General features: G+C 37.5%; 2 protein-coding genes across 2 annotated transcripts; one reads left to right on the top strand and one right to left on the bottom strand.

Moving 5' to 3' along the window:
• Nucleotides 1–689: 689 nt before the first annotated feature.
• Nucleotides 690–7,025, top strand: LOC131932385 (AN1-type zinc finger protein 4; the record flags this gene model as incomplete). Its single annotated transcript, XM_059289310.1, is given in 9 exon segments — nucleotides 690–833; nucleotides 1,035–1,190; nucleotides 1,738–1,881; nucleotides 1,963–2,155; nucleotides 2,504–2,675; nucleotides 3,073–3,918; nucleotides 4,460–4,602; nucleotides 5,281–5,417; nucleotides 5,621–7,025. Coding segments are annotated over 7 exon segments (1,737 nt in total). The 3' UTR covers nucleotide 5,417; nucleotides 5,621–7,025.
• A 2,905-nt stretch (nucleotides 7,026–9,930) lies between these two features.
• Nucleotides 9,931–20,070, bottom strand: LOC131932386 (protein anon-37Cs). Its single transcript, XM_059289312.1, has 3 exons — nucleotides 19,138–20,070; nucleotides 11,741–11,896; nucleotides 9,931–11,396 (listed from the first exon to the last, which is right to left on the bottom strand). Exons 1-3 carry the CDS (start codon nucleotides 19,602–19,604, stop codon nucleotides 10,265–10,267), a joined length of 1,755 nt encoding a protein of 584 aa, XP_059145295.1. The 5' UTR covers nucleotides 19,605–20,070; the 3' UTR covers nucleotides 9,931–10,264.
• Nucleotides 20,071–20,082: the final 12 nt, after the last annotated feature.

Consider the following 20,082-nt stretch of genomic DNA (forward strand, 5'->3'; position numbering starts at 1 on the left):
TTGAATAGTTAGGCTAAATAGTTAAGGTTAAATTTTCATGTATCTCTTTGTTCTTAAAATCATCATCTTTTCCCGTTTGTGCCTAAGACACATTGAGCAAATGAAATAGAGTTTATCTGTAACAATGACCTTCGGCATACAAGGTGGTTATAACTATGTCCAGCTACTTTAGTTTCCTCAACATGAGCAAGGTACCCTTTAGAGCTGGGTGGACTAAGGGATATTCTGTAGACTTGAGCCATGCTGTCACTCTTAGTTAATGTAACAAAAATGTTGAAAAATAAATTTCATCAACAAGGCCTACTTATTCGAAGATTAATAATATATGCTAATTATGCTCTAGGAGGCCTACTACTAGAGTATAAAATTAATTAGGCCTAACAACAAATGCAAATGATTAGCATATATGCTTGGGAAAAAATGCATTCTATAAATAAGCTATGCTACTATAATTATTATTATTGTAGGCCTATAGAATATAGAATAGTTGAAGTTCAAATATTGAGAATTAAGTGCTAACAGGTGCTAAAATATAAGTTATGGGGTAGAATAATTTTACTTTAAAAAGGTTTTAGACAAAGTAAGAATATTACCATCAAGATTTTAAAATGTATTTTTTTTCTTAAGGTAATACTATATACATTTATCAGAATTATAATTTTGAATATTTTTCTCCCATTCATTGACAGGTATCCACTAATTGGCCTGTTCAGCACAAAGAGAGAGAAAAAAATGTTTACCTATATCTGATGCACTACTGCAGTATCAATCCTTGTCGGCCTACATGAATCAGTAAAGAAATTAAGCCTAAATTATGAATGAATAAAGAAATGGTAAGTTAAATTTCTTGACCATAGTGTAATAATTATTTTCATATATTAACTATTTTCACATTGTTTTTGTTAAGTGGATTTATCATTATTTTGATTTTACACCAAAAGATAAATGCTGTACTATTTAGATAGCTTTAATTAACCTAGCAATAGGTATAAGTGTTGACTAATGATAATTATGGTTTCAATGTTTTGTTTTAGGAAGATGAATGAGATACTTTCTACAATAATGGTCTCAGGCAGGCCTGAATAAAATGGAGCTGTATATAGAAACATTGACAGGAACTGCTTTTGAGCTTCATGTTTCTCCTTTTGAGACTGTCATGTCAGTAAAATCAAAAATACAAAGGCTTGAAGGTATATAACAAGTGATTACTTAATACATAATTGTTTTTAACACCTTTTTTAAAAACAAATTTTGTTTGTGATAAATAAACATAGTTTAATGTAATTTTAGCCATGGTAATTGAAATATTTATTGCAGTCTTAAATTTAAAAAATTACTATTTTTTATAAATAAAGTATTTTTGCTTTAAAAATTGTCCATGCTAAAATTATTAATTACTGACCAGAAGATTGATAAATTTAAAAAAAAATTTCATAAAACTGTTGGGGAAAAATGTTGTCATTATTTGATCTTACCTAACTAAAAAAATATTCAACTGCACAATTTGATGCACTAAACTTGTTGAGAGCTATTGTATACTAGAATTAAAAACATTTGTTGTTTTTTAAATAAATATAAGCTAGGCCTAGACAAAAAAGGGAAATTGGAATTGAGAAACAATGATTGTTTTTTAAAAGTAAATAATATACGTACTAAAACCACTGATTTCTCATATGTTAGCTGTAATTTTTTTCAACTGCATGCATTCTTGGTTCTAGACTACTTATTTATTCAAAGGCATTCCTATCTCCCATCAACATTTGATTTGGCAGTCTATAGAGCTTGAGGATGATTTCTGTCTTCAAGACTATAATATACAAAGTGGGGCAACATTGAAACTTGTTTTAGCAATGAGAGGTGGACCTATAAATACACGTCGAAGTAAGTTTTTAAGAAGATAATTTTCTGTGTAAATTTATCTTGTGACTGCTACATTTTTAAAGAACTGTTTGTCTCAATTAGTTCCTGTAGAGGACACAGCACTGAGAGAAATGGCTGAGTACATGGAAGCTAACAGAGAAGAAATTTTGGATAAACTTCCTGGAAATAGCAATGTAACTTTGTTGGTGTTTAGGGAAGGTGATAAGTTGAACTTCTTTCGTGTTGTTGACACAAGACCTGATGGTAGCCTTACTCCTCTTTCTGAAGCAATATAGTAAGTATTTTAGTAGTTGACTTGACCTACATCCCATGTTGGTATGACAGTTGTGTGATCCTAACATTGTTTGCTGCCTTACCTGAAATACGATTAAAATATAAGATACATTTTGTTTTCTGCAATATTTTTAACCCATCATTCTTGTATTGTGATGTAGTGATTTCTATAGTTTAAAATAAAACAAAACATTTTTATTAAGTCTTGTGATTAATAATAGTCAAATTACAACTCATTTGGGAGAAGTGACATTCATAAACTTAGACATAAGGAATCAATAGTTTTTTCAAGTTGTTGAGGTTATAGCTGATGCAAATGGGAATAATATGTTACATTTTTCTTTTTCAGCAGTCCGGTGTATAATGTTCATGGTGATGATGATGATGACGATGATGATGATGATGAAGAAGAAGAGGCAGAAGAATCATTAAACCTTGAAAAGACAGAAGAGAACAGTAAAATGAAAGAAAAAATGGATCAGTTGAGAGTTAACATGGAAAAGATTAGTCTCAATAAAAAGGTGAGTTGTTTTATTTAACAAACAAATAATTTGTAAAGAGTATTTTTAAATGGGTGTCTTTTTAGTTGAAGCAGTAAGAATAGGCTGAATAGTCTCCCCTTGCTTAGGGTCAAAGTAGGTGGTACATTGGCAAAGTTAACAGTAATTTTTTTTAAAGTTAGTAAAGACATTACCAGGTATGATCTTGGTTACCTGTTTTTCTTTCATATATATATATATATATATATATATATATATATATATATATATATATATATATATATATATATATATATATATATATATATATAAGTATATATAGATATGAAACATTTACTAATTTTAAAAATTGTAAAACAGAAATCTTAAATCTATCTTGTTCTGCTGTTTGACTTTATGAAATTTTGTGTTTTCAAAGAAAAAGCATGAAAAGTCATCCATTAAAGGAAGAAATGTTGCTGGTACACGTTTACCTGGTATAGCGAGGACCCATTCAGCTTGTATGAGCAAGCCATTAAATAAAAAGGTGTGTCTTCCCCCTGTTGGATACCCTCAGCTAACAGAAATGGGTGCTGCCTGCTCAGTCCTTGAGATGGGTGCTGCTGCTGAATCTTTACTTGCCGTCACATCCAAGAACCTTCCGTCAGTCATCACCCAGGATATGAAAGAATCAGCAGCCTCTCAGGTGGAAACAAAAAGACCCAAATCTGTGAGAAGTGATGACTTTTCTGGGGCTTCCCCAAACACTGATATTCCCGCAGTCCTGTCTTACCCGTCTAGTGCTAGCACTACCAGCCTCAGACGGACACTGCTGCGCTTGAACAATTTGCCTGACAGCTCTTCCCAGTTGACTTCAGCAAGAAGGCGTGACAACATATCCTTGCTAGAGACTCTACAAGAAAGTCCATCCACTACTGGGGAAGAGAGTAATAAAATGCCAGGCAAAAGAAAAGTGAGTGACTCAAATGGTGGATTTATTTCAGAGGGAGATTCTTTAAAAAGATCACCTATCTCTTCACGTAAAGATACACTCCTTGATTCCTTTTTGAGACCAAACACCACAACAAGACGAAAAGAGTTTTCTCTTGAAGGTTTTAGTAGCCGTGAAGCACGGACTATGTCTGGAATTTTACGTCAGGCATCTATTGAAAAGATTGGTTCTTCCCACATTGGAAGCATTGTAACCAGTGCCAGTAAATCTCGTCTTAACAATTATTCCATACCTGAAATTGGAAGAATTTCCACACCTGAAAGTAGACTAATGGTGAGTCTGCTTAATTTTTGTGTGAATTAAATAGTATTTGTATTTTAGTTATTATCCCAATTGTTTATTTTCTAATTTTGAATATTGTAATGTGCAACTTAATTGTCCCTGGCAATGCTTTTTTCACTAATAATTAACAGAATACTGGAGTGCTGTCATTAAATAGTTAAAATTTCATGTTATTTCATAAACTATTCAAACCAGGTATCTGGTTTAAAAATTCCTCTTCTTTTACAAAAGTTGTGTTGGCTCTGAGCACCAGAGCTGTGACTTCTCCATTTTGTTTATTCTTCTCCAAAGTCATATTTTATACTTTCAAAAGATGTGCTGTTAGGTACTGCACATTAGGGTGGAACCTGCATGACAGTGTATCTATTGCCACCAAGTAATGGCTGACCTGTTCTTTTTCTTCTCATGTTTTGGTTGTTAAAATAGGCTTATTTCAAGTACTCTTTCTGAATGGTCTTAAATATCTTTGCAGTCAATTTTTTTCTCCCTAGTTTGTTTTTACTAAGCTAATGAATTAATGTTTCTTCTGAAGTCTGCAAGAATGACATCATCTGTAGGTGATAGACTCAAGACCTCACCTACACACCGGTTACCTCCTGTGAAAACCAAAAAGAAACAAAAAAGATGTTGTTCTTGTGGGAAGAAAACTGGGTTAGCTACTAGTTATCAGTGCAGGTAATTATGTTGTTCAACAAATCTTGGACTAAAAATCTAAATGTTTTATTGTTGAAATATTATATTTCTTTTTATTTAAGTTCTTGTTTATTTATGAAGCTAATTTTCTATTTCAAATCTGAGTGATTTATTTGTCCCATACTCTCAATAACACCTAAAATATATGAGGATTTCTCTCCCTCTGGCTAATTAAAATATAACAAAATAAAATTTTATCAATCTGCCTTTAGTACTATCAGTTAGTATTTAAATTTCTTTTATCTATGTCCCATATTAATCTTTTTAAAAAGTAGCTATTAATAACCTAAAAGTGCTTTCCCATTTTTAGACTAGTAATTGGTCTCAATTCTGTCCACTTGTTCACCTTGGCGTAGTAGGGCGTAGTTCACCGTTATCAGACCAGTTCATTTTGATGTTATGTCATCTGCTCATAGCATTATAGTGCTGGTGCATCAAGGCAACTTTTTGTTGACAGTAGAGTCCATTAGCATTATGCAACAAGCAGTTTCTATTGGATAACTAGGATAGGGAAAATTAAGCCAGAATATCCATTTTATTCAAGTGTTATCCTTGCCATTAAAAACATGAATATAATATAATTTATTTATCAACAACTCATGTATTGAATTATGTAACCAGGTTCACTGTAAAACTTTTTTCTTAAATTTTATATTGAAGGTGTGGTAAGAACTTTTGTGCCAGTCATCGTTATGCTGAATCACATGACTGCACCTTTGACTACAAGACAGAGGGACGTAAACTTTTAGAACAGAGCAATCCATTGGTCAGTGCTCCCAAGCTTCCAAAAATTTAAGGTATATACCAACCTTTTCTGTTTTTGGCTAGACCACTGTTGAAGATTCAATACATTATAATACATACCTTATCAGTAGAATTAAATAATGTCATCAGAAATTCTCATGATTTTCTTATCACTAGTTAGGTTTGCATAGCTTGTTTATATTTAATATGTTAAACTTAAATGTTGACAGACAATTGTAAATCATTTTATTTTCAGACTGTGATCACTCAAGGCATTAACACTTGTGATTTTAACATTTTATATTACCCTAAATGAGGTTTGAAACTTGTTCTCTACCACAAAGCTGGCTCATTTTATAAAGAAAATAAATATTAAAAGATAAAATAAAAAATCAAGCCTATAATTTGTAAATACCCTACAAAAAAAATAAAATATTTAGTGAAGGCTTCATCGTAAAGTTTTATGAAAGCCAAATTTCCTTTAGGCCAAAAAAATATTTTATTCAAAGTCAGTGTTTTACTATTTAAATATTTTTTTTTAAAGTTGAGCTAAACAAGTAATTCAATGTTCAATACAATGTTATTAGTGAGTTAGTATTGGGTTGTAGACTCCACATATCTACAAGGTTTACATGTCATGTAAACAGTTGGTAAAGTGTGATAGTCCGAACTTTTATAGAACCCCATCTAATTTCAGATGCTGCCATACCTTGGTTAAATCATCTCTTATGCCAGTATATTTTTATATTTTCAAAGCAAAAAGCTGAGTGAAATTTTTGCAATGAATCTCATATTTTGTGATACTATTGTGTCAATAAAATGCCTGCACTATTCCTACACATACTGTATAGTGTTATCAGCTGATTAAAAAAAAGAAGTGAATGCAGTATTGTGATAGAGTTGTTTATGCTATATCTGTGTGCACAGTATTCATATTATACTTTTTGTGTTTTGTATATTTTTTTATGCATTTTAGATGTTGCAAATAATTAAAAGCACATGCTATATTTAGTCTTACATTTACAAAAAAAAAAAAAATTAAACCCATTTGACATGATCAAAATATAAGTTTTGTCATTTTCTATCCGATCTAAAATGCTTGTCACTTCATGGAATAATAGCAAGGTATGGCCAAGATAACTTTCTGGTAACATGAGTTGACTAGGTCATCCTTTAGTAGAGCTTTGACAACTTGTCTTTGATACTCTCATGGAAAGTCATTTTTTTTTATTCAGGTGCTTTTCAGGTGTTTATTAAAAACATTCATTGTACATTGTAATAGATAGATTTGAAATATTATTTTAGTAATTATATTATTACAAACACCAATTTATCTAAAAAGTATATAATCATCCATACATAAATATGTATATAAAATCTTGTATACATATTTATGTGTGGATGTGTGTATTTGTATGTATGTATATAAGTGTATACACATACAGAGATTTTTCTGTTATTTAATTTTTAAGTGTGGTAAATTAACTATCCATATAATGCTGTAAATAAAGATTGTTGATGAAAAATAAAGTAGTTATTGAATGAAATGCTTCCACTTGCCCCAACTAATATCAGATGGTTTCTTGACACCATGAGTTACTGCTGCTCTAGTTAACTAAATATACTGGTAAATCATGTTAGCATCAACTGCTAGTTCAGTCTCAATAAAAATGGCATTAATTTCTTATTAATGGTTTGGTTTGGTTTCTGTCTGGGACTTGTTAGTCCCATTTATGCTGGGACCTGTGGCTGATCTTCCATCACAAAACATCTCAGTGGTAGAGGAATGGTCAGTCTCCAAGTGCCCAGCCAGTCTAATGGCAGTAACTAAATGGACAATAGGGTCTCTGCCTATTTAATAAATGTCTATGTTGATGACATCTACAAATAAGTTAGGTCTATGTTTATGACATCTACAACTACAGTACAAATCAATAAAGTTAGGTCTGTGTTGATGACATCTACAAATCAATAAAGTTAGGTCTGTGTTGATGACATCTACAAATAAGTTAGGTCTATGTTTATGACATCTACAACTACAGTACAAATCAATAAAGTTAGGTCTGTGTTGATGACATCTACAAATAAGTTAGGTCTATGTTTATGACATCTACAACTACAGTACAAATCAATAAAGTTAGGTCTATGTTAATGACATCTACAAATAAGTTAGGTCTATGTTGATGACATCTACAAATCAATAAAGTTAGGTCTGTTTTGATGACATCTGCAAATCAATAAAATTAGGTCTATGTTGATGACATCTTCAATTAAGTTAGGTCTAAGTTGATGACATCAATCATCAAATAAAATTAGGTCTATGTTGATGACATCTACAAATCAATAAAGTTAGGTCTATGTTGATGACATCAAATACGTTAGGTCTGTGTTGGTGATATTGTCGACATCATGATTCGCTACTATCTAAAGGGCTGCCTCATTCAATGTTGGCTTCATTCTAGCCTAGCGCCGTGTCTTGCGATTAGCTGTAGATGCTGAACAGCAAAGAATGAATTATGTCAAACGTTACTAACAACACAGATGTTTCATGCCGCAGCCTGGCGCGTCTCCTAAGTTTTAGTATTGGAATGTTTCAATTCTTGTTACAACCTGTCACAGACTGTATTATTATGTATCTTTATTATATTGTGTTTTGCATGAATGAAGAGTACCTGGCTAGCGGAAGGACTGTCTGAGCGATCGTCATGTGTTTTTCCGTGTTTTGGGTGAGATCGCTCATTGACGTAAGGGGAGAGAAAGTTGTGAATAAAAGAGAGAGCAAAAGGTGAACGGGTGTTGTGTGCTAGGACTTGGGACTGGAACGATGGCAGTGAATGTAAGATGTCTCCATGACTTGGAGTCGTGATTATTATTTGTACCTATATCAGTTGATCTTCAAATATGGATGTACCACGGATTTATCTGTACATAGTGTAAATAAAGTTGTCATTTCAAGTTGCCACTGTTGCTCGTGTTCCGGTATGAAAGCTAACCCACAACAACAAAGAATTCATGTTGTTACACAACCACATACCCGTACTGCGTACACCAGTCTCTTTGTTTACAATCCTATATTTGATGATAAACTAAAGGATATGGTTGTTGACCCATACTAAAACACCTGTCTACCTTTCTCAGAGGCGTAGCGAGGGGGTACATATGTCCCCTGGCGCCGACCTTAAGGGGCGCCAAAATGGGTTGTAAAAACAAATTAAAATATCTTTTTAGCTGAGGGGGGATGCGAATTGAAAGTTTGAATGGGGGGGGGGGATGCAAATTGAAAGTTTGGCGCCGGGAAGGGTCGCTACCCCTCTGGCCTTTCTAAAACCATAAATACGATGCTAAAGTATATGTATAGTTGTAAGCGATGAGTCCCCATTCTATAGTTATAAATACGTTGATAACTTGGAGCAAATGGTTATTGACCCACATTGAATACACCAGCTGTTTTGCACCTTATCCTGAGTTGTAAGTTGTATGCTTGTATACTTAGCTGTTTTCCAGTGTGTAGTTTTTGCTTTCTAACAGTATGTAAAATCATACGTAAGGCTAGACCGTCCTTGGAAAGATCTACTACAGACGGCATCAACGCTATTAAAAAGAGTGACTGAGATAGCGCATCTTAAATAACGCTTTTTTCATGAATATATTATACCCAGTAGGCCTACAGAAGCCTAAGATAGAATGCTTAATGAGGACAGGGAAAAAAATCGTTAAATGAGAGGTGAATATTATCTTAAATATAGCCGAAAGCAACTTTTCATAATCTTACAAGAGCTCGTTTAGGCGGTTGTTAATAAAGTTTTTCTTATTAAGTCTTGTATGACATCCGCACTTATCCTTATGTAAATGTCGGGAGTTTACTGAAAATGTTTTTATTTCTACTCCAGTGTTTACCAACGTTTAATTCTGAAAATTAGAAATGATCGTTAGAAAATGCAATCCTAACATACATTAGTTATGTAACATTTAGTAAAAAGGGGTTGTCTATCATTTTGTTTTTTAGTGATATGTGAGGTCAGGTAGAGGTATAGACACACAGTGGCGTAGCCAGGATCGTCTCAAGGGGGGGGGGGGTTCCAATTTTTACCCGGGGACAAACTTTCTCTTTGCACCCCCCCTCAAACTTTCGATTTGCACCCCCCCCCCCCTCTCAAACTTTCTATTTGCACCCCCCCCCGCTCAAACTTTCTATTTGCACCCCCCCCCCCCCTTAAACTTTCGATTTGCACCCCCCTCAAACTTTTTGAATTGGGGGGGGGGGTTATAACCCCCCAACCTCCCCTGCCTACGCCACTGTAGACACATTTGACATATTTAGAAACTGATTTTGGTTTTCTTTGTTTTTATTTTTTCGCCATGGACTGCTGTATTTGGATGAATCGGGGACACAACTAGCCAACATATTTGCTCTTCGGTTTTACTTTTACACAGTTTTAATATGAATGATGATGTAACGAGTGGATATCTCTCAAATGAACAGATTGACATAATTTATTCTTGGTTGAACCAGATGGTATCGTGGTTTGAATGTGTGTGTGTGTGTGTGTGTGTGGTGGAGGGGGGGGGGGATAATATATGCCCAAATTCGAATAAAGTTGCAAGCATACGGAAATGTTCATCTTTCCGGGTAGAGATGCGCTACAATGCTGGATTTATGTGTTTATAACAAGTGAACGATTTAGTGGGGAGAAAGGGGGTTGATTGTCTAATGGCCTCTGAATTCTAGAAAAAAGGTCTGTCAAAACATTGGGTTCGGGTCAAATCAAACACAATTATATTGTGAACGAGTAAAGTCCTACAATCCTGCTAACCTAATGACACTATTTCAGCAACCTTACAGGAGTTTCATTATATGCGATTTAAAAAATATATATATACCAAAATACCACTTATTTAATCAGGGATTCGTGTTTTCGTATCCAAAGTATTTGTTGTACAACTGGTTAATCCGTTCGGCTTCCCGCAAGCCGCTCCGTCGTGCGGCGTCCAGCAGGTTTGAATAGTTGTCGTACGTGTAGTCTCCAGCAAACAGGACTGCAGGGAGGTTACGATGCGTAACCAAGGGCTTGGCTAGCAGTTGAAAATCTGCCAGCGTGCAGCTGGTGGTCAAGTAGGGGTGGGTGCCGTAGAAGAGAGAGTCACGGTGCCAGTTGGAGCGGATGAAACGTTCTGGATAGGGCAGGGGTTTTTGTAGAAAAACAGACAAAACTTGGACCAACTCTTCAACTATTTCCGTTTCGCTGACGTCCTCTAAATAACTCCCGAGAGAGGAGACTTCCACGATGCATCTTTTTAGAGTTCTTATATTGAGGGTCACGCTTCCCTCCGGGCTGGTGGGTGCGGCTTTTCGCCATAGGAGACTGAAGGGAGAAAAGACGTTCGATTTGTGGAAGAAGACAAAAAGTTTCGAGACTGAACCAAAGCCGACATTTTCTATAACCTTGACCTTTTCTTTCGGCAGTTCGGGGCTGAAAATAGACGCGTGGTGCTTTTTTAAGACACCGAGCGGCACCGCAACAATGACATGATTGGCTGTAAATGTTTGACCGTGTGCGCACTCCACCTGAACGGTGGATTCTTTCATTTTCATCGACCAATCCACGCGGACGACTTTTGCCTTGAAACAAACGGCGTCGGGTTTGAATTGCTTGGTCAGGCAGTGGACGAGACTCGACATACTGTCGGGGATCTTCACCCTGTTGGCCCCTCTAGGCAGCCTGCTGTTGTTGTGACTGAACCACTGGACGGCGCTGTTCCCGGCACTGTCCCCCAGCGCGCGCCTACTCTCGTCATACAAGCACGTGAAGGCGTCTCTAACGGCGATGGCCTGTTTGTGATTCCCACCATGGAGTCGCCTCAGCTTCTCCCGGAAGAAGTTGGCGTAGGACAAGTTCACCGTGTCGCTCGAGTCGGCTATGTGAGTGTAGATCAGCTCTCCTTGCGTCTCCATTTGGTTGAAGATGCGCATCCCGCGGTGAATGGAGCGTGTGCTGATCTCGTCGCCTTTGGAGTTCAGGATTGAGACTATTCTGTGTTGAAATTAAAACTGAATTTGCACACCAGTAGCTAAAACACTGAAATTGTTTGTTACATTTTTTATTGACGTTTGTCACCATCCAACTGTCATCTATTTATGTCACCAAAATGAGCTGTCATTATCTACTTCTGGTGCTATAACTTCTGTCCATCATCTAATATTATCCAAATGTCCAGCCATTATCTAATTTATTCATCCAAATGTCAAACCATTATCTACATCGTCACTCAATAGCCCAATATTATCGATGCTTATCACCCAAGAGTCCAGCCTTCAACTACTTGTTTTGTCAACCCAATACCCAGCAGCCGTCTATACAACAATTCTTGGTCTAACCTTGCCTCGTCCACAGGCTTCAGTACAACATTATTTTGTAAAGCCAGACTGTCAATGGAACTGCTGGAGGAACCGGCAAGGAACGTCTCAACCCCTAATTCTACAAAATCATGCGAGTTTTTGCCAAAATCAAATCTTTTGATGCGGCCTCCAAGTCTGAAATTTACATTGAAATAAAGCGAAATTATACAAAAAAAAAATTGAACATGCTGTTTACTTTATGCAACCAGTATTAAAAACAAGTACTTTTCGAGGCATATCGGTGTATTACATACAAATTACACATACGGTTTATATGTTTGCTGAAAAATATATATCACATTTTTAAATGTACATTTTAACACGTTTTTATTAACTCAGCTTCGCGTGTGTTTGTTGTTAAAATTGACATCGAAAATTAGCCCACTTCTGATTGCTCTATAGACCTGAAATTTGGCATGCATGCTACTTTCGCCTAACAATTTCAGATGCAATCATAAAAACTAGCAATTAGAGACCGTAATTAGCTTAATTTAATTACGCCCCAAGGACCATAAAATTGAGGACATGATTTCTAAAGATACCGACAAGACTGGAGGCTTATCGACACAGTTACTTCGGCCCCAATCGATGTGAGCGCGCTGGCCGTGATCGTATAGTGGTTAGTACTTCTCGTTGTGGCCGCGACAACCCAGGTTCGAATCCTGGTCGCTCAAGATTTTTTTAGTCCGTGTATTTATAAACACTTAGTCAATTCATACTTAATCAAGTCATTAGATAAAGTAGAAAATAAACTATATAAAAAACTTTTTTAAAAACCACGTTTTTCATGTGTAGCAACGGACTAAAAAGGAGAAAATAAAATACTTAAAAAAAACTTTTTAAAAAACCACGTTTTTCTTGTGGACTAAAAAGTAGAAAATAAAATACTTAAAAAAAACTTTTTAAAAAACCACGTTTTTCTTGTGGACTAAAAAGTAGAAAATAACTATTTACATACATTTGATGACAAAAAACGTGGGTACGTTCACCATCAAATTTCCCGACCCATCTGCCCGACCCACGTTTTTTGTCATCAAATGTATGTAAATAGTTATTTTCTACTTTTTAGTCCACAAGAAAAACGTGGTTTTTTAAAAAGTTTTTTTTAAGTATTTTATTTATGTAGCTGTCTATGCCGCAAAAAAATAACGTAGCTGTTACGCTACAGCAACAAGTCCACTTTAAGGGGGTAGGCTCCAGAAAAAACCAACTTCTTAAGTAAAACCTTTTATTGATTCATTTGTGTATATCCAACTTAGGGTACTTGAAGGAAAATATTTCCATGCATCAGGGACTTTTTTGAAAATATGGTTGCCATGGCAACGGCGGCCATCTTGAAAAAAACATCATTTTCTGGAGTTCTAAAATTTCATAAACTAACATAAATATCGGCTATATAACCATTGATCCTTCTTGTACTAACGCTAATAGAGTCAGCTGGCTAGCTTTTGTAACAGAAATCACTCTAGAAATATTTTTTTTTAATTTTCAAAGTTTGGTGTGACGAAATTCCAATAAAAATAATGCTAAATTCAATGGAATTTCACCACAAATTTTTTTTGAAAATTTGAAAAAATTATTTCTAGCTGTTTTTTGGTTACAGAAATTAGCCAGCTGACTCTATTGGTGTTAGTACAATAAGGATCAATGATTATATGGGTGGTTTATATGTTACTTTAGGAAATTTTAGAACTCCACAAAAGGTAGTTTTTTCCAAGATGGCCGCCGTTTCCATGGCAACCATATTTTCAGAAGAGTCCCCGGTACATCCAAATATTTTTCCTTAAGTACCCTAACTTATACATACACAAATAAATGAAAAAGGCGTATTACTTAAAAAGTTTTTTTCTCCGTTTTTTTCGGGAGCCTATCCCCTTAAGTTGGCCTAGTATAGATGGACTTTGAATGTTGTTGTCCCCCGCTAGGTTTTTCCGATACACATGCGTGTACAACGTGATTCACACACACGTCACTATTGTTTTTATTTTATGAGGACACAAAATCCAAATACAACCGATCTCGTTTGTTGTGTGGTGTATGACTCGGTTGAACAGAACTAGGCTGGTGGTAAAAAAAAAGTTAACGAAAGTACAGTTGACCCCTGATCTTGTTTGGCGTCGTTGTTTGTCGTCGTTGTTTCTTTGTCATCATTATTGTTGTCGTATTTGTAGGTCATTGTTGTTTTTTTTTTGGTCATCGTTGTTTGTCATCGTTGTTTTGTTTGTCATCGTTGTTTGTCAGCGTCATTTTTCATCACTGTTGGTCGTTTTTTTTAAAAGTCGTTGTTTGTCATCGTTTAAACGACTCTTATATGGTGATGAACTAAGTTGAATATATATATTTGCTGCTGTTGTCAACCTATTGTATGGTGATGAACTAAGCTGAATGTATATATATATATATTTGCTGCTGTTGTCAACCTATTGTATGGTGATGGACTAAGCTGAATGTATATATTAGCTGCTGTTGTCAACCTATTGTATGGTGATGGACTAAGCTGAATGTATATATTAGCTGCTGTTGTCAACCTATTGTATGGTGATGGACTAAGCTGAATGTATATATTAGCTGCTGTTGTCAACCTATTGTATGGTGATGAACTAAGCTGAATGTATATATTTGCTGCTGTTGTCAACCTATTGTATGGTGATGGACTAAGCTGAATATATATATTTGCTGCTGCTGTCCCCCTCTTGGATCAAGACACCCGGTGCGACCTACCCGCATGTGCTGCTACTGTTCTAATTAATTTTACATTTTACAACGTTTGTCTCCGCCTTTTATTCTAGGCATATTTCACCTGCCTTGTGATAATCAATTTTCAGTTGACTTCAACTGACTGTTATCGTTCTATGTCAAGTGTTGGCCCACTTTTAATTTGAGAGCAATCCTCTATCTGGGCTGGTTACTGTTGGATATTTAGGCCTATGGTGTCGTCCATAAATGACGTCACATCCATGGGGTGGGGGAAAGGGGCCAGAAAACCTGGCTTCACGTTTTGCATTTTAAAGAGCAACAATTTACTAAACTGAATTTTTGCAAATGTTTTTTTTAATAGCTGAAGACTTGTAAATTGTAAAAAGAAAATTTATCAATGTAAACAAATTTTGATTCCAATGTTATTTAAGAAATAAAACGCGGTGTTAAACAAAAAAAAACAAATGAACAAAAACAAATTGTAATTAGGTGAATTGGTAGGGGGGGGGGGGGGGGGAGATTGTGATGAGCGGTTTTACTGTAATGAGCTATAAATAACCCACCAACGGGGCTGTCAACACTTGAAATGAATAAATAGTAAGATCACGTGTTAAATTCGATAGGTCAGCGTTAGGCCTAGTAAGCCAGACGGAATCTGTGTCATCGCGTGTGGTTAGTTTAATTGACAAAAACTTGGCAATGAAACAATTCAATGCATAATTAGATATTTCTTTAAATAGACAGACGTTAATAAAGTGGGAGCGGGGATCGAGGTCAGTTAGTTTTTTAACTATTACTTGTGTGTCTGCTATTATCAAGAGCAACCATAGGTTTGTTTTTATTACGGGAGGTGGGTGGGAGGATGATACAATTTTTATTTATTAACGCGTTTTTTTTTTTAGATTTATTACCCACGCCCCGACCCACGTCATAAGTTTAACACCGCATTTAGCATGACGTTCTACGTTCTACGTTAAGAGTTTCTTCCAGGCATCTCTTTTTTTTGGGGGGGAGGGCGAAGAAAGTCTACCCCCCCCCCCCCGAACGAAATGCAATTTATATAGAAAATATATACTTTTAATAGTGTCCACCCCTCCCCCCCGGAAAATTTTTAGTCCGACCCCGAAAATTTCAAGTGCCCCCCCCCCCCCCCCCCCCCCACAGAGAAAAAGGTCTGGAAGAAACACTGTACGTTCTTTTTCATTTCTCTGCTTGCTGCCCAGATTATGTACACGGATTTTCCAGGCACAACCAAAGTTTCAATCATCCATTAGTCTTTCGAGATTAAGGGGTCAATGATAAAAATATGACGTTACAGATTTCTTTATTACAACACCTCAGCTAAAAGTTATTTAACAACATAACTACTTGATATCAAGAAACTCTTTCTAAGTATTACTCGTACGTATTCTTATTCTAACCCCTAACTACATAAACATCACGCCTATATTTAATCGGCTTACAAGTTTACAAAACAATCACACCAGAAGATTTGACTCATGAATGTGTAGTAGTAGAGTAGCAGGCATATTTAAACGAATTGAACTTTGACCCTATAGCGCTAAGTACACACAGAGAAAAATAATTGAAAAACTAAACTAGACGCAGCCTACATGAGGCTTGTGAACGATAGCAACACAAAATAAATAACAATACTAATAGCAACTATACAAAGGTGCAGGACTATACCACAAGCATATCACTACAGTTTTAGAGACCCATTTCGGCACCCGGGGCGAACTATCAATTCTCCGTCTTCCGCTCCCGCTCATTAAATATATATATATATATATATATATATATATATATATATATATATATATATATATATATATATATATATATATATATATATATATATATATATACATACATACATATATATATACGAGAAAAATGGCCCGTTGAGGAAGGATACACCGGGCGCTAGGTTGATAGTGCTGTCTCTTTTCTCTAAACTAAAACCAACCCACCCCCCCCACACCACCTCCACCCCCCCACCCCCCAAAACACACCACCCCCCCCACCCCCACCCCCCACCCCCACCCCCACCCCCCAAAAAACATGTCTACCGTCCCATTCAACGAAATATAATTATATACTTTTTCCAGTGTCCGCCCCCTCCCAGAAAATTCTACACCCGCCCCCGAAAATTTCAAGTACCCCCACCCCTCTCCGGGGAGGAAAAAGTCTAAATTAAACCCCCCCACTCACCCCACCCCCCCACACACACCACCCCCCCCCCCCCCCCCACCCCTAAAAAAACATGTCTACCGTCCCATTCAACGAAATATAATTATATACTTTTTCCAGTGTCCGCCCCCTCCCCGAAAATTCTACACCCGCCCCCCGAAAATTTCAAGTACCCCCACCCCTCTCCGGGGAGGAAAAAGTCTAAATTAAACCCCCCCACTCACCCCACCCCCCCCCCCACACACACCACCCCCCCCCCCCCACCCCTAAAAAAACATGTCTACCGTCCCATTCAACGAAATATAATTATATACTTTTTCCAGTGTCCGCCCCCTCCCCGAAAATTCTACACCCGCCCCCGAAAATTTCAAGTACCCCCACCCCTCTCCGGGGAGGAAAAAGTCTAAATTAAAACCGCCCCCCACTCACCCCCCCCCCCCCCCACACACACACCACCCCCTCCACCCCCACCCACCCCCTCTAAAAAAAACATGTCTACCGTCCCATTCAACGAAATATAATTATATACTTTTTCCAGTGTCCGCCCCTCCCCAAAAATTCTACACCCGCCCCCGAAAATTCCAAGTACCCCCACCCCTCTCCGGGGAGGAAAAAGTCTGAAAGAAACACTGGTGTCGCGCTTAGCCACTACCCGAAGAATTGCATTAAAGAAATTGCAAGAAAACCACTTTTTAGATTAGACACATTAATTAGGCGGTAATTTTATTATAGAGTATCGATGAAGAAATTTCTTTTGAGTTGGGGAGGGGGGGGGGGGGGCTCAGACGTTCTTACGCGTGGGGTGGGGCTTCGCCCCTACCCGAAGAATTGTATGCAAGAAACTCTTCACGCAAACCATTTAGATTAGACAACATTTCCTTTTTATTCAATGTTTACGCGATAATCAATGACGTCATTATATTACTGTGTGCACTTTCCGCCTTGAGATTATTTTCAACTCCATGCTAAATGTGTCGACGTCATACTTCGTTTTTCGCGAAATACTATGCATGTTTTTAATTTCCTTATGTTTTCTCTAGAGCGTTCTTGTCAGACAGAGCGTTCTTGTCAGATAGACAGACAGACAGCGAAACTATTATAGATACGAGAAAAATGGCCCGTTGAGGAAGGATACACCGGGCGCTAGGTTGATAGTGCTGTCTCTTTTCTCTAAACTAAAACCAACCCACCCCCCACCCACCCCCACCCCCCCCCCACCAAACACTTCCCCCCCCACCCCCAACCCACCCCTACCCCCAGCCCCACCCACCCCCACCTCCCAAAAAACATGTCTACCGTCCCATTCAACGAAATATAATTATATACTTTTTCCAGTGTCCGCCCCCTCCCAGAAAATTCTACCCCCGCCCCCGAAAATTTCAATTACCCCCACCCCTCTCCGGGGAGGAAAAACTCTGAAAGAAACACTGAAACCAACCCACCCCCACCCCCCACCCCCACACCCCCACCCCCCACACACACACCACCACCCCCCCCCCACCCCTCCACACCCCCCCCCAAAAAAAAACATGTCTACCGTCCCATTTAACGAAATATAATTATATACTTTTTCCAGTGTCCGCCCCCTCCCAGAAAATTCTACCCCCGCCCCCGAAAATTTCAAGTACCCCCCACCCCTCTCCGGGGAGGAAAAAGTCTGAAAGAAACACTGAAACCAACCCCCCCACCCCCCCCCCCCCCCCCACACACACACACCACCCCCCCCCCCCCCCCGCCCCTCTTCACGCAAACCACTTAGATTAGACCAAATTGCCTTTGTATTGAATATCGATAATCAATGACGTCATATCAATGTGTGCACTATCCGGCTTGAGATTATTTTCTACTCTGTGCGCTAAATGTGTCGACGTCATACTTCGTTTTTCGAATTACTATGCATGTTTTTATTTTCCTTGTGTTTTCTCTAGAGCGTTCTTGTCAGACAGATAGATAGATAGATAGATAGATAGAGAGACAGCGAAACTATTATATATATATATATATATATATATATATATATATATATATATATATATATATATATATATATATATATATATATATATATATATAATAGTTATTAAAATAAGTAAATAAAGCGCGCCCCAAGTTGAAATGTTGGTGATGTGTTTTACCAGTCACTATTCATCCAGTAAAGGTTTTTATTTTCGTGTCACCCAACTGATGTAGAAAACAGTTAAATCAGAGTGTAAAGTCATTAAGGCATTTACTTCGACCGTGTATAATTCAATACCTCAGCCTAAAATGAGCTATTTAGTGTTTTCTACCCCTTTTGGCGCACCCTTAGGTTCGGCCGCACCTACCGCCCTCCCCTAGCTACTGCTGCCACTCACATTACGCCAAAACCAAACACCCCCCCCCCCCTTTCACACAAAAAAATCTACGTCAGCAGATATATTTTGTAATTAATGACACGATATTTTCATTACTTACGAGAACAGTTATTTGTATGACTACAATTTTACCTGTTTGAAGCCTCCAATATTTTGACATTCCTATAACCAAGCGCCAAAAGCCGATTGGCGGCACTCAAGCCCGCCATACCCCCACCGATGATGAGAATTTTAATTTCGGACAGGATTTTTCTTTTCTCGCCAAAATGCCACTCCAGACGCTCTGTGATCGCCTGACGTTTGAACACCGCCTCTTTACGTTTTCTTTGGGAACAGACCTCGCGCAGTTCTTGTTTCAACATGGCTTGTTCGAATTTCTTTTCCTTCAAATCTTTCAAGCTTTGAAGCACCTGTTCATGCTTCTCCTGAGTGTACAGCATTTTGTGCAGTCGGTACGCGTTGATATTTTTTTTTGGATTGAACTGCTTGCACGGGTGGTAAGTAAAGGTTCTTAACCTTTGAGGGGAGGTTGAAAGTAATGGCAGGGTGACGCCCGTGAACCGTTGTTTCTTTTTGTTTCGTTTTAAGAACAAATTCATTATTTTGTTCGTTTAGTTCTTCCTGATTGGAACTCCTTTGACTGGAGGAAACTGAAGAGGGGGACTGCACCCTTTTGGTGCTTTTCCCAGCAGCGAACAAATTGGCGCCTAGATTTGTCAAGAAGTCTTGGACCTCCGTTTCACTTGGTTTGGCATCTGAAGTTTTTCGGAGGATCGACTGTATCTGTTTGATATCGCTGTACTGGACGCTGGATAAGCTACGGGGGAATTTTTCGTCAGAGCCCGACATTGTTCTAGTGTTGATGTTGACGGGTGTGCGTTATGATGGTTGTTTTCCTTGTTGTCACCAGTCACCTAGCGGGGAAGGAATGATGGTGGTAGAGTGCTTGTATCAGACCGCAAGCTCTAGCAGATAGGCTACACAAATGTTGGCAGTTCAAATCTTGAATATTCCATTCTTAATATAGTTTCCTCACGTGACCATCTCATGACAACTTCAGCGTGTGGGTGTTACCTG

The sequence above is a fragment of the Physella acuta genome, unplaced genomic scaffold, assembly GCF_028476545.2.
Source record: "Physella acuta isolate Inbredline_101_S28 unplaced genomic scaffold, ASM2847654v3 ptg002156l, whole genome shotgun sequence".
NCBI classification, from domain to species: domain Eukaryota; kingdom Metazoa; phylum Mollusca; class Gastropoda; family Physidae; genus Physella; species Physella acuta.

What these genes read in the sequence shown, in the direction of transcription:
- LOC131932386 (XM_059289312.1), bottom strand. Translation starts at nt 19,604, where the DNA reads ATGAATTTGTTCTTAAAACGAAACAAAAAGAAACAACGGTTCACGGGC. An exon ending in ATATTGGAGGCTTCAAACAG is followed by an intron (nt 11,897 to 19,137) that starts GTAAAATTGTAG and finishes TGTAAATTTCAG; the next exon opens with ACTTGGAGGCCGCATCAAAA. An exon ending in AAGCCTGTGGACGAGGCAAG is followed by an intron (nt 11,397 to 11,740) that starts GTTAGACCAAGA and finishes ATTTCAACACAG; the next exon opens with AATAGTCTCAATCCTGAACT.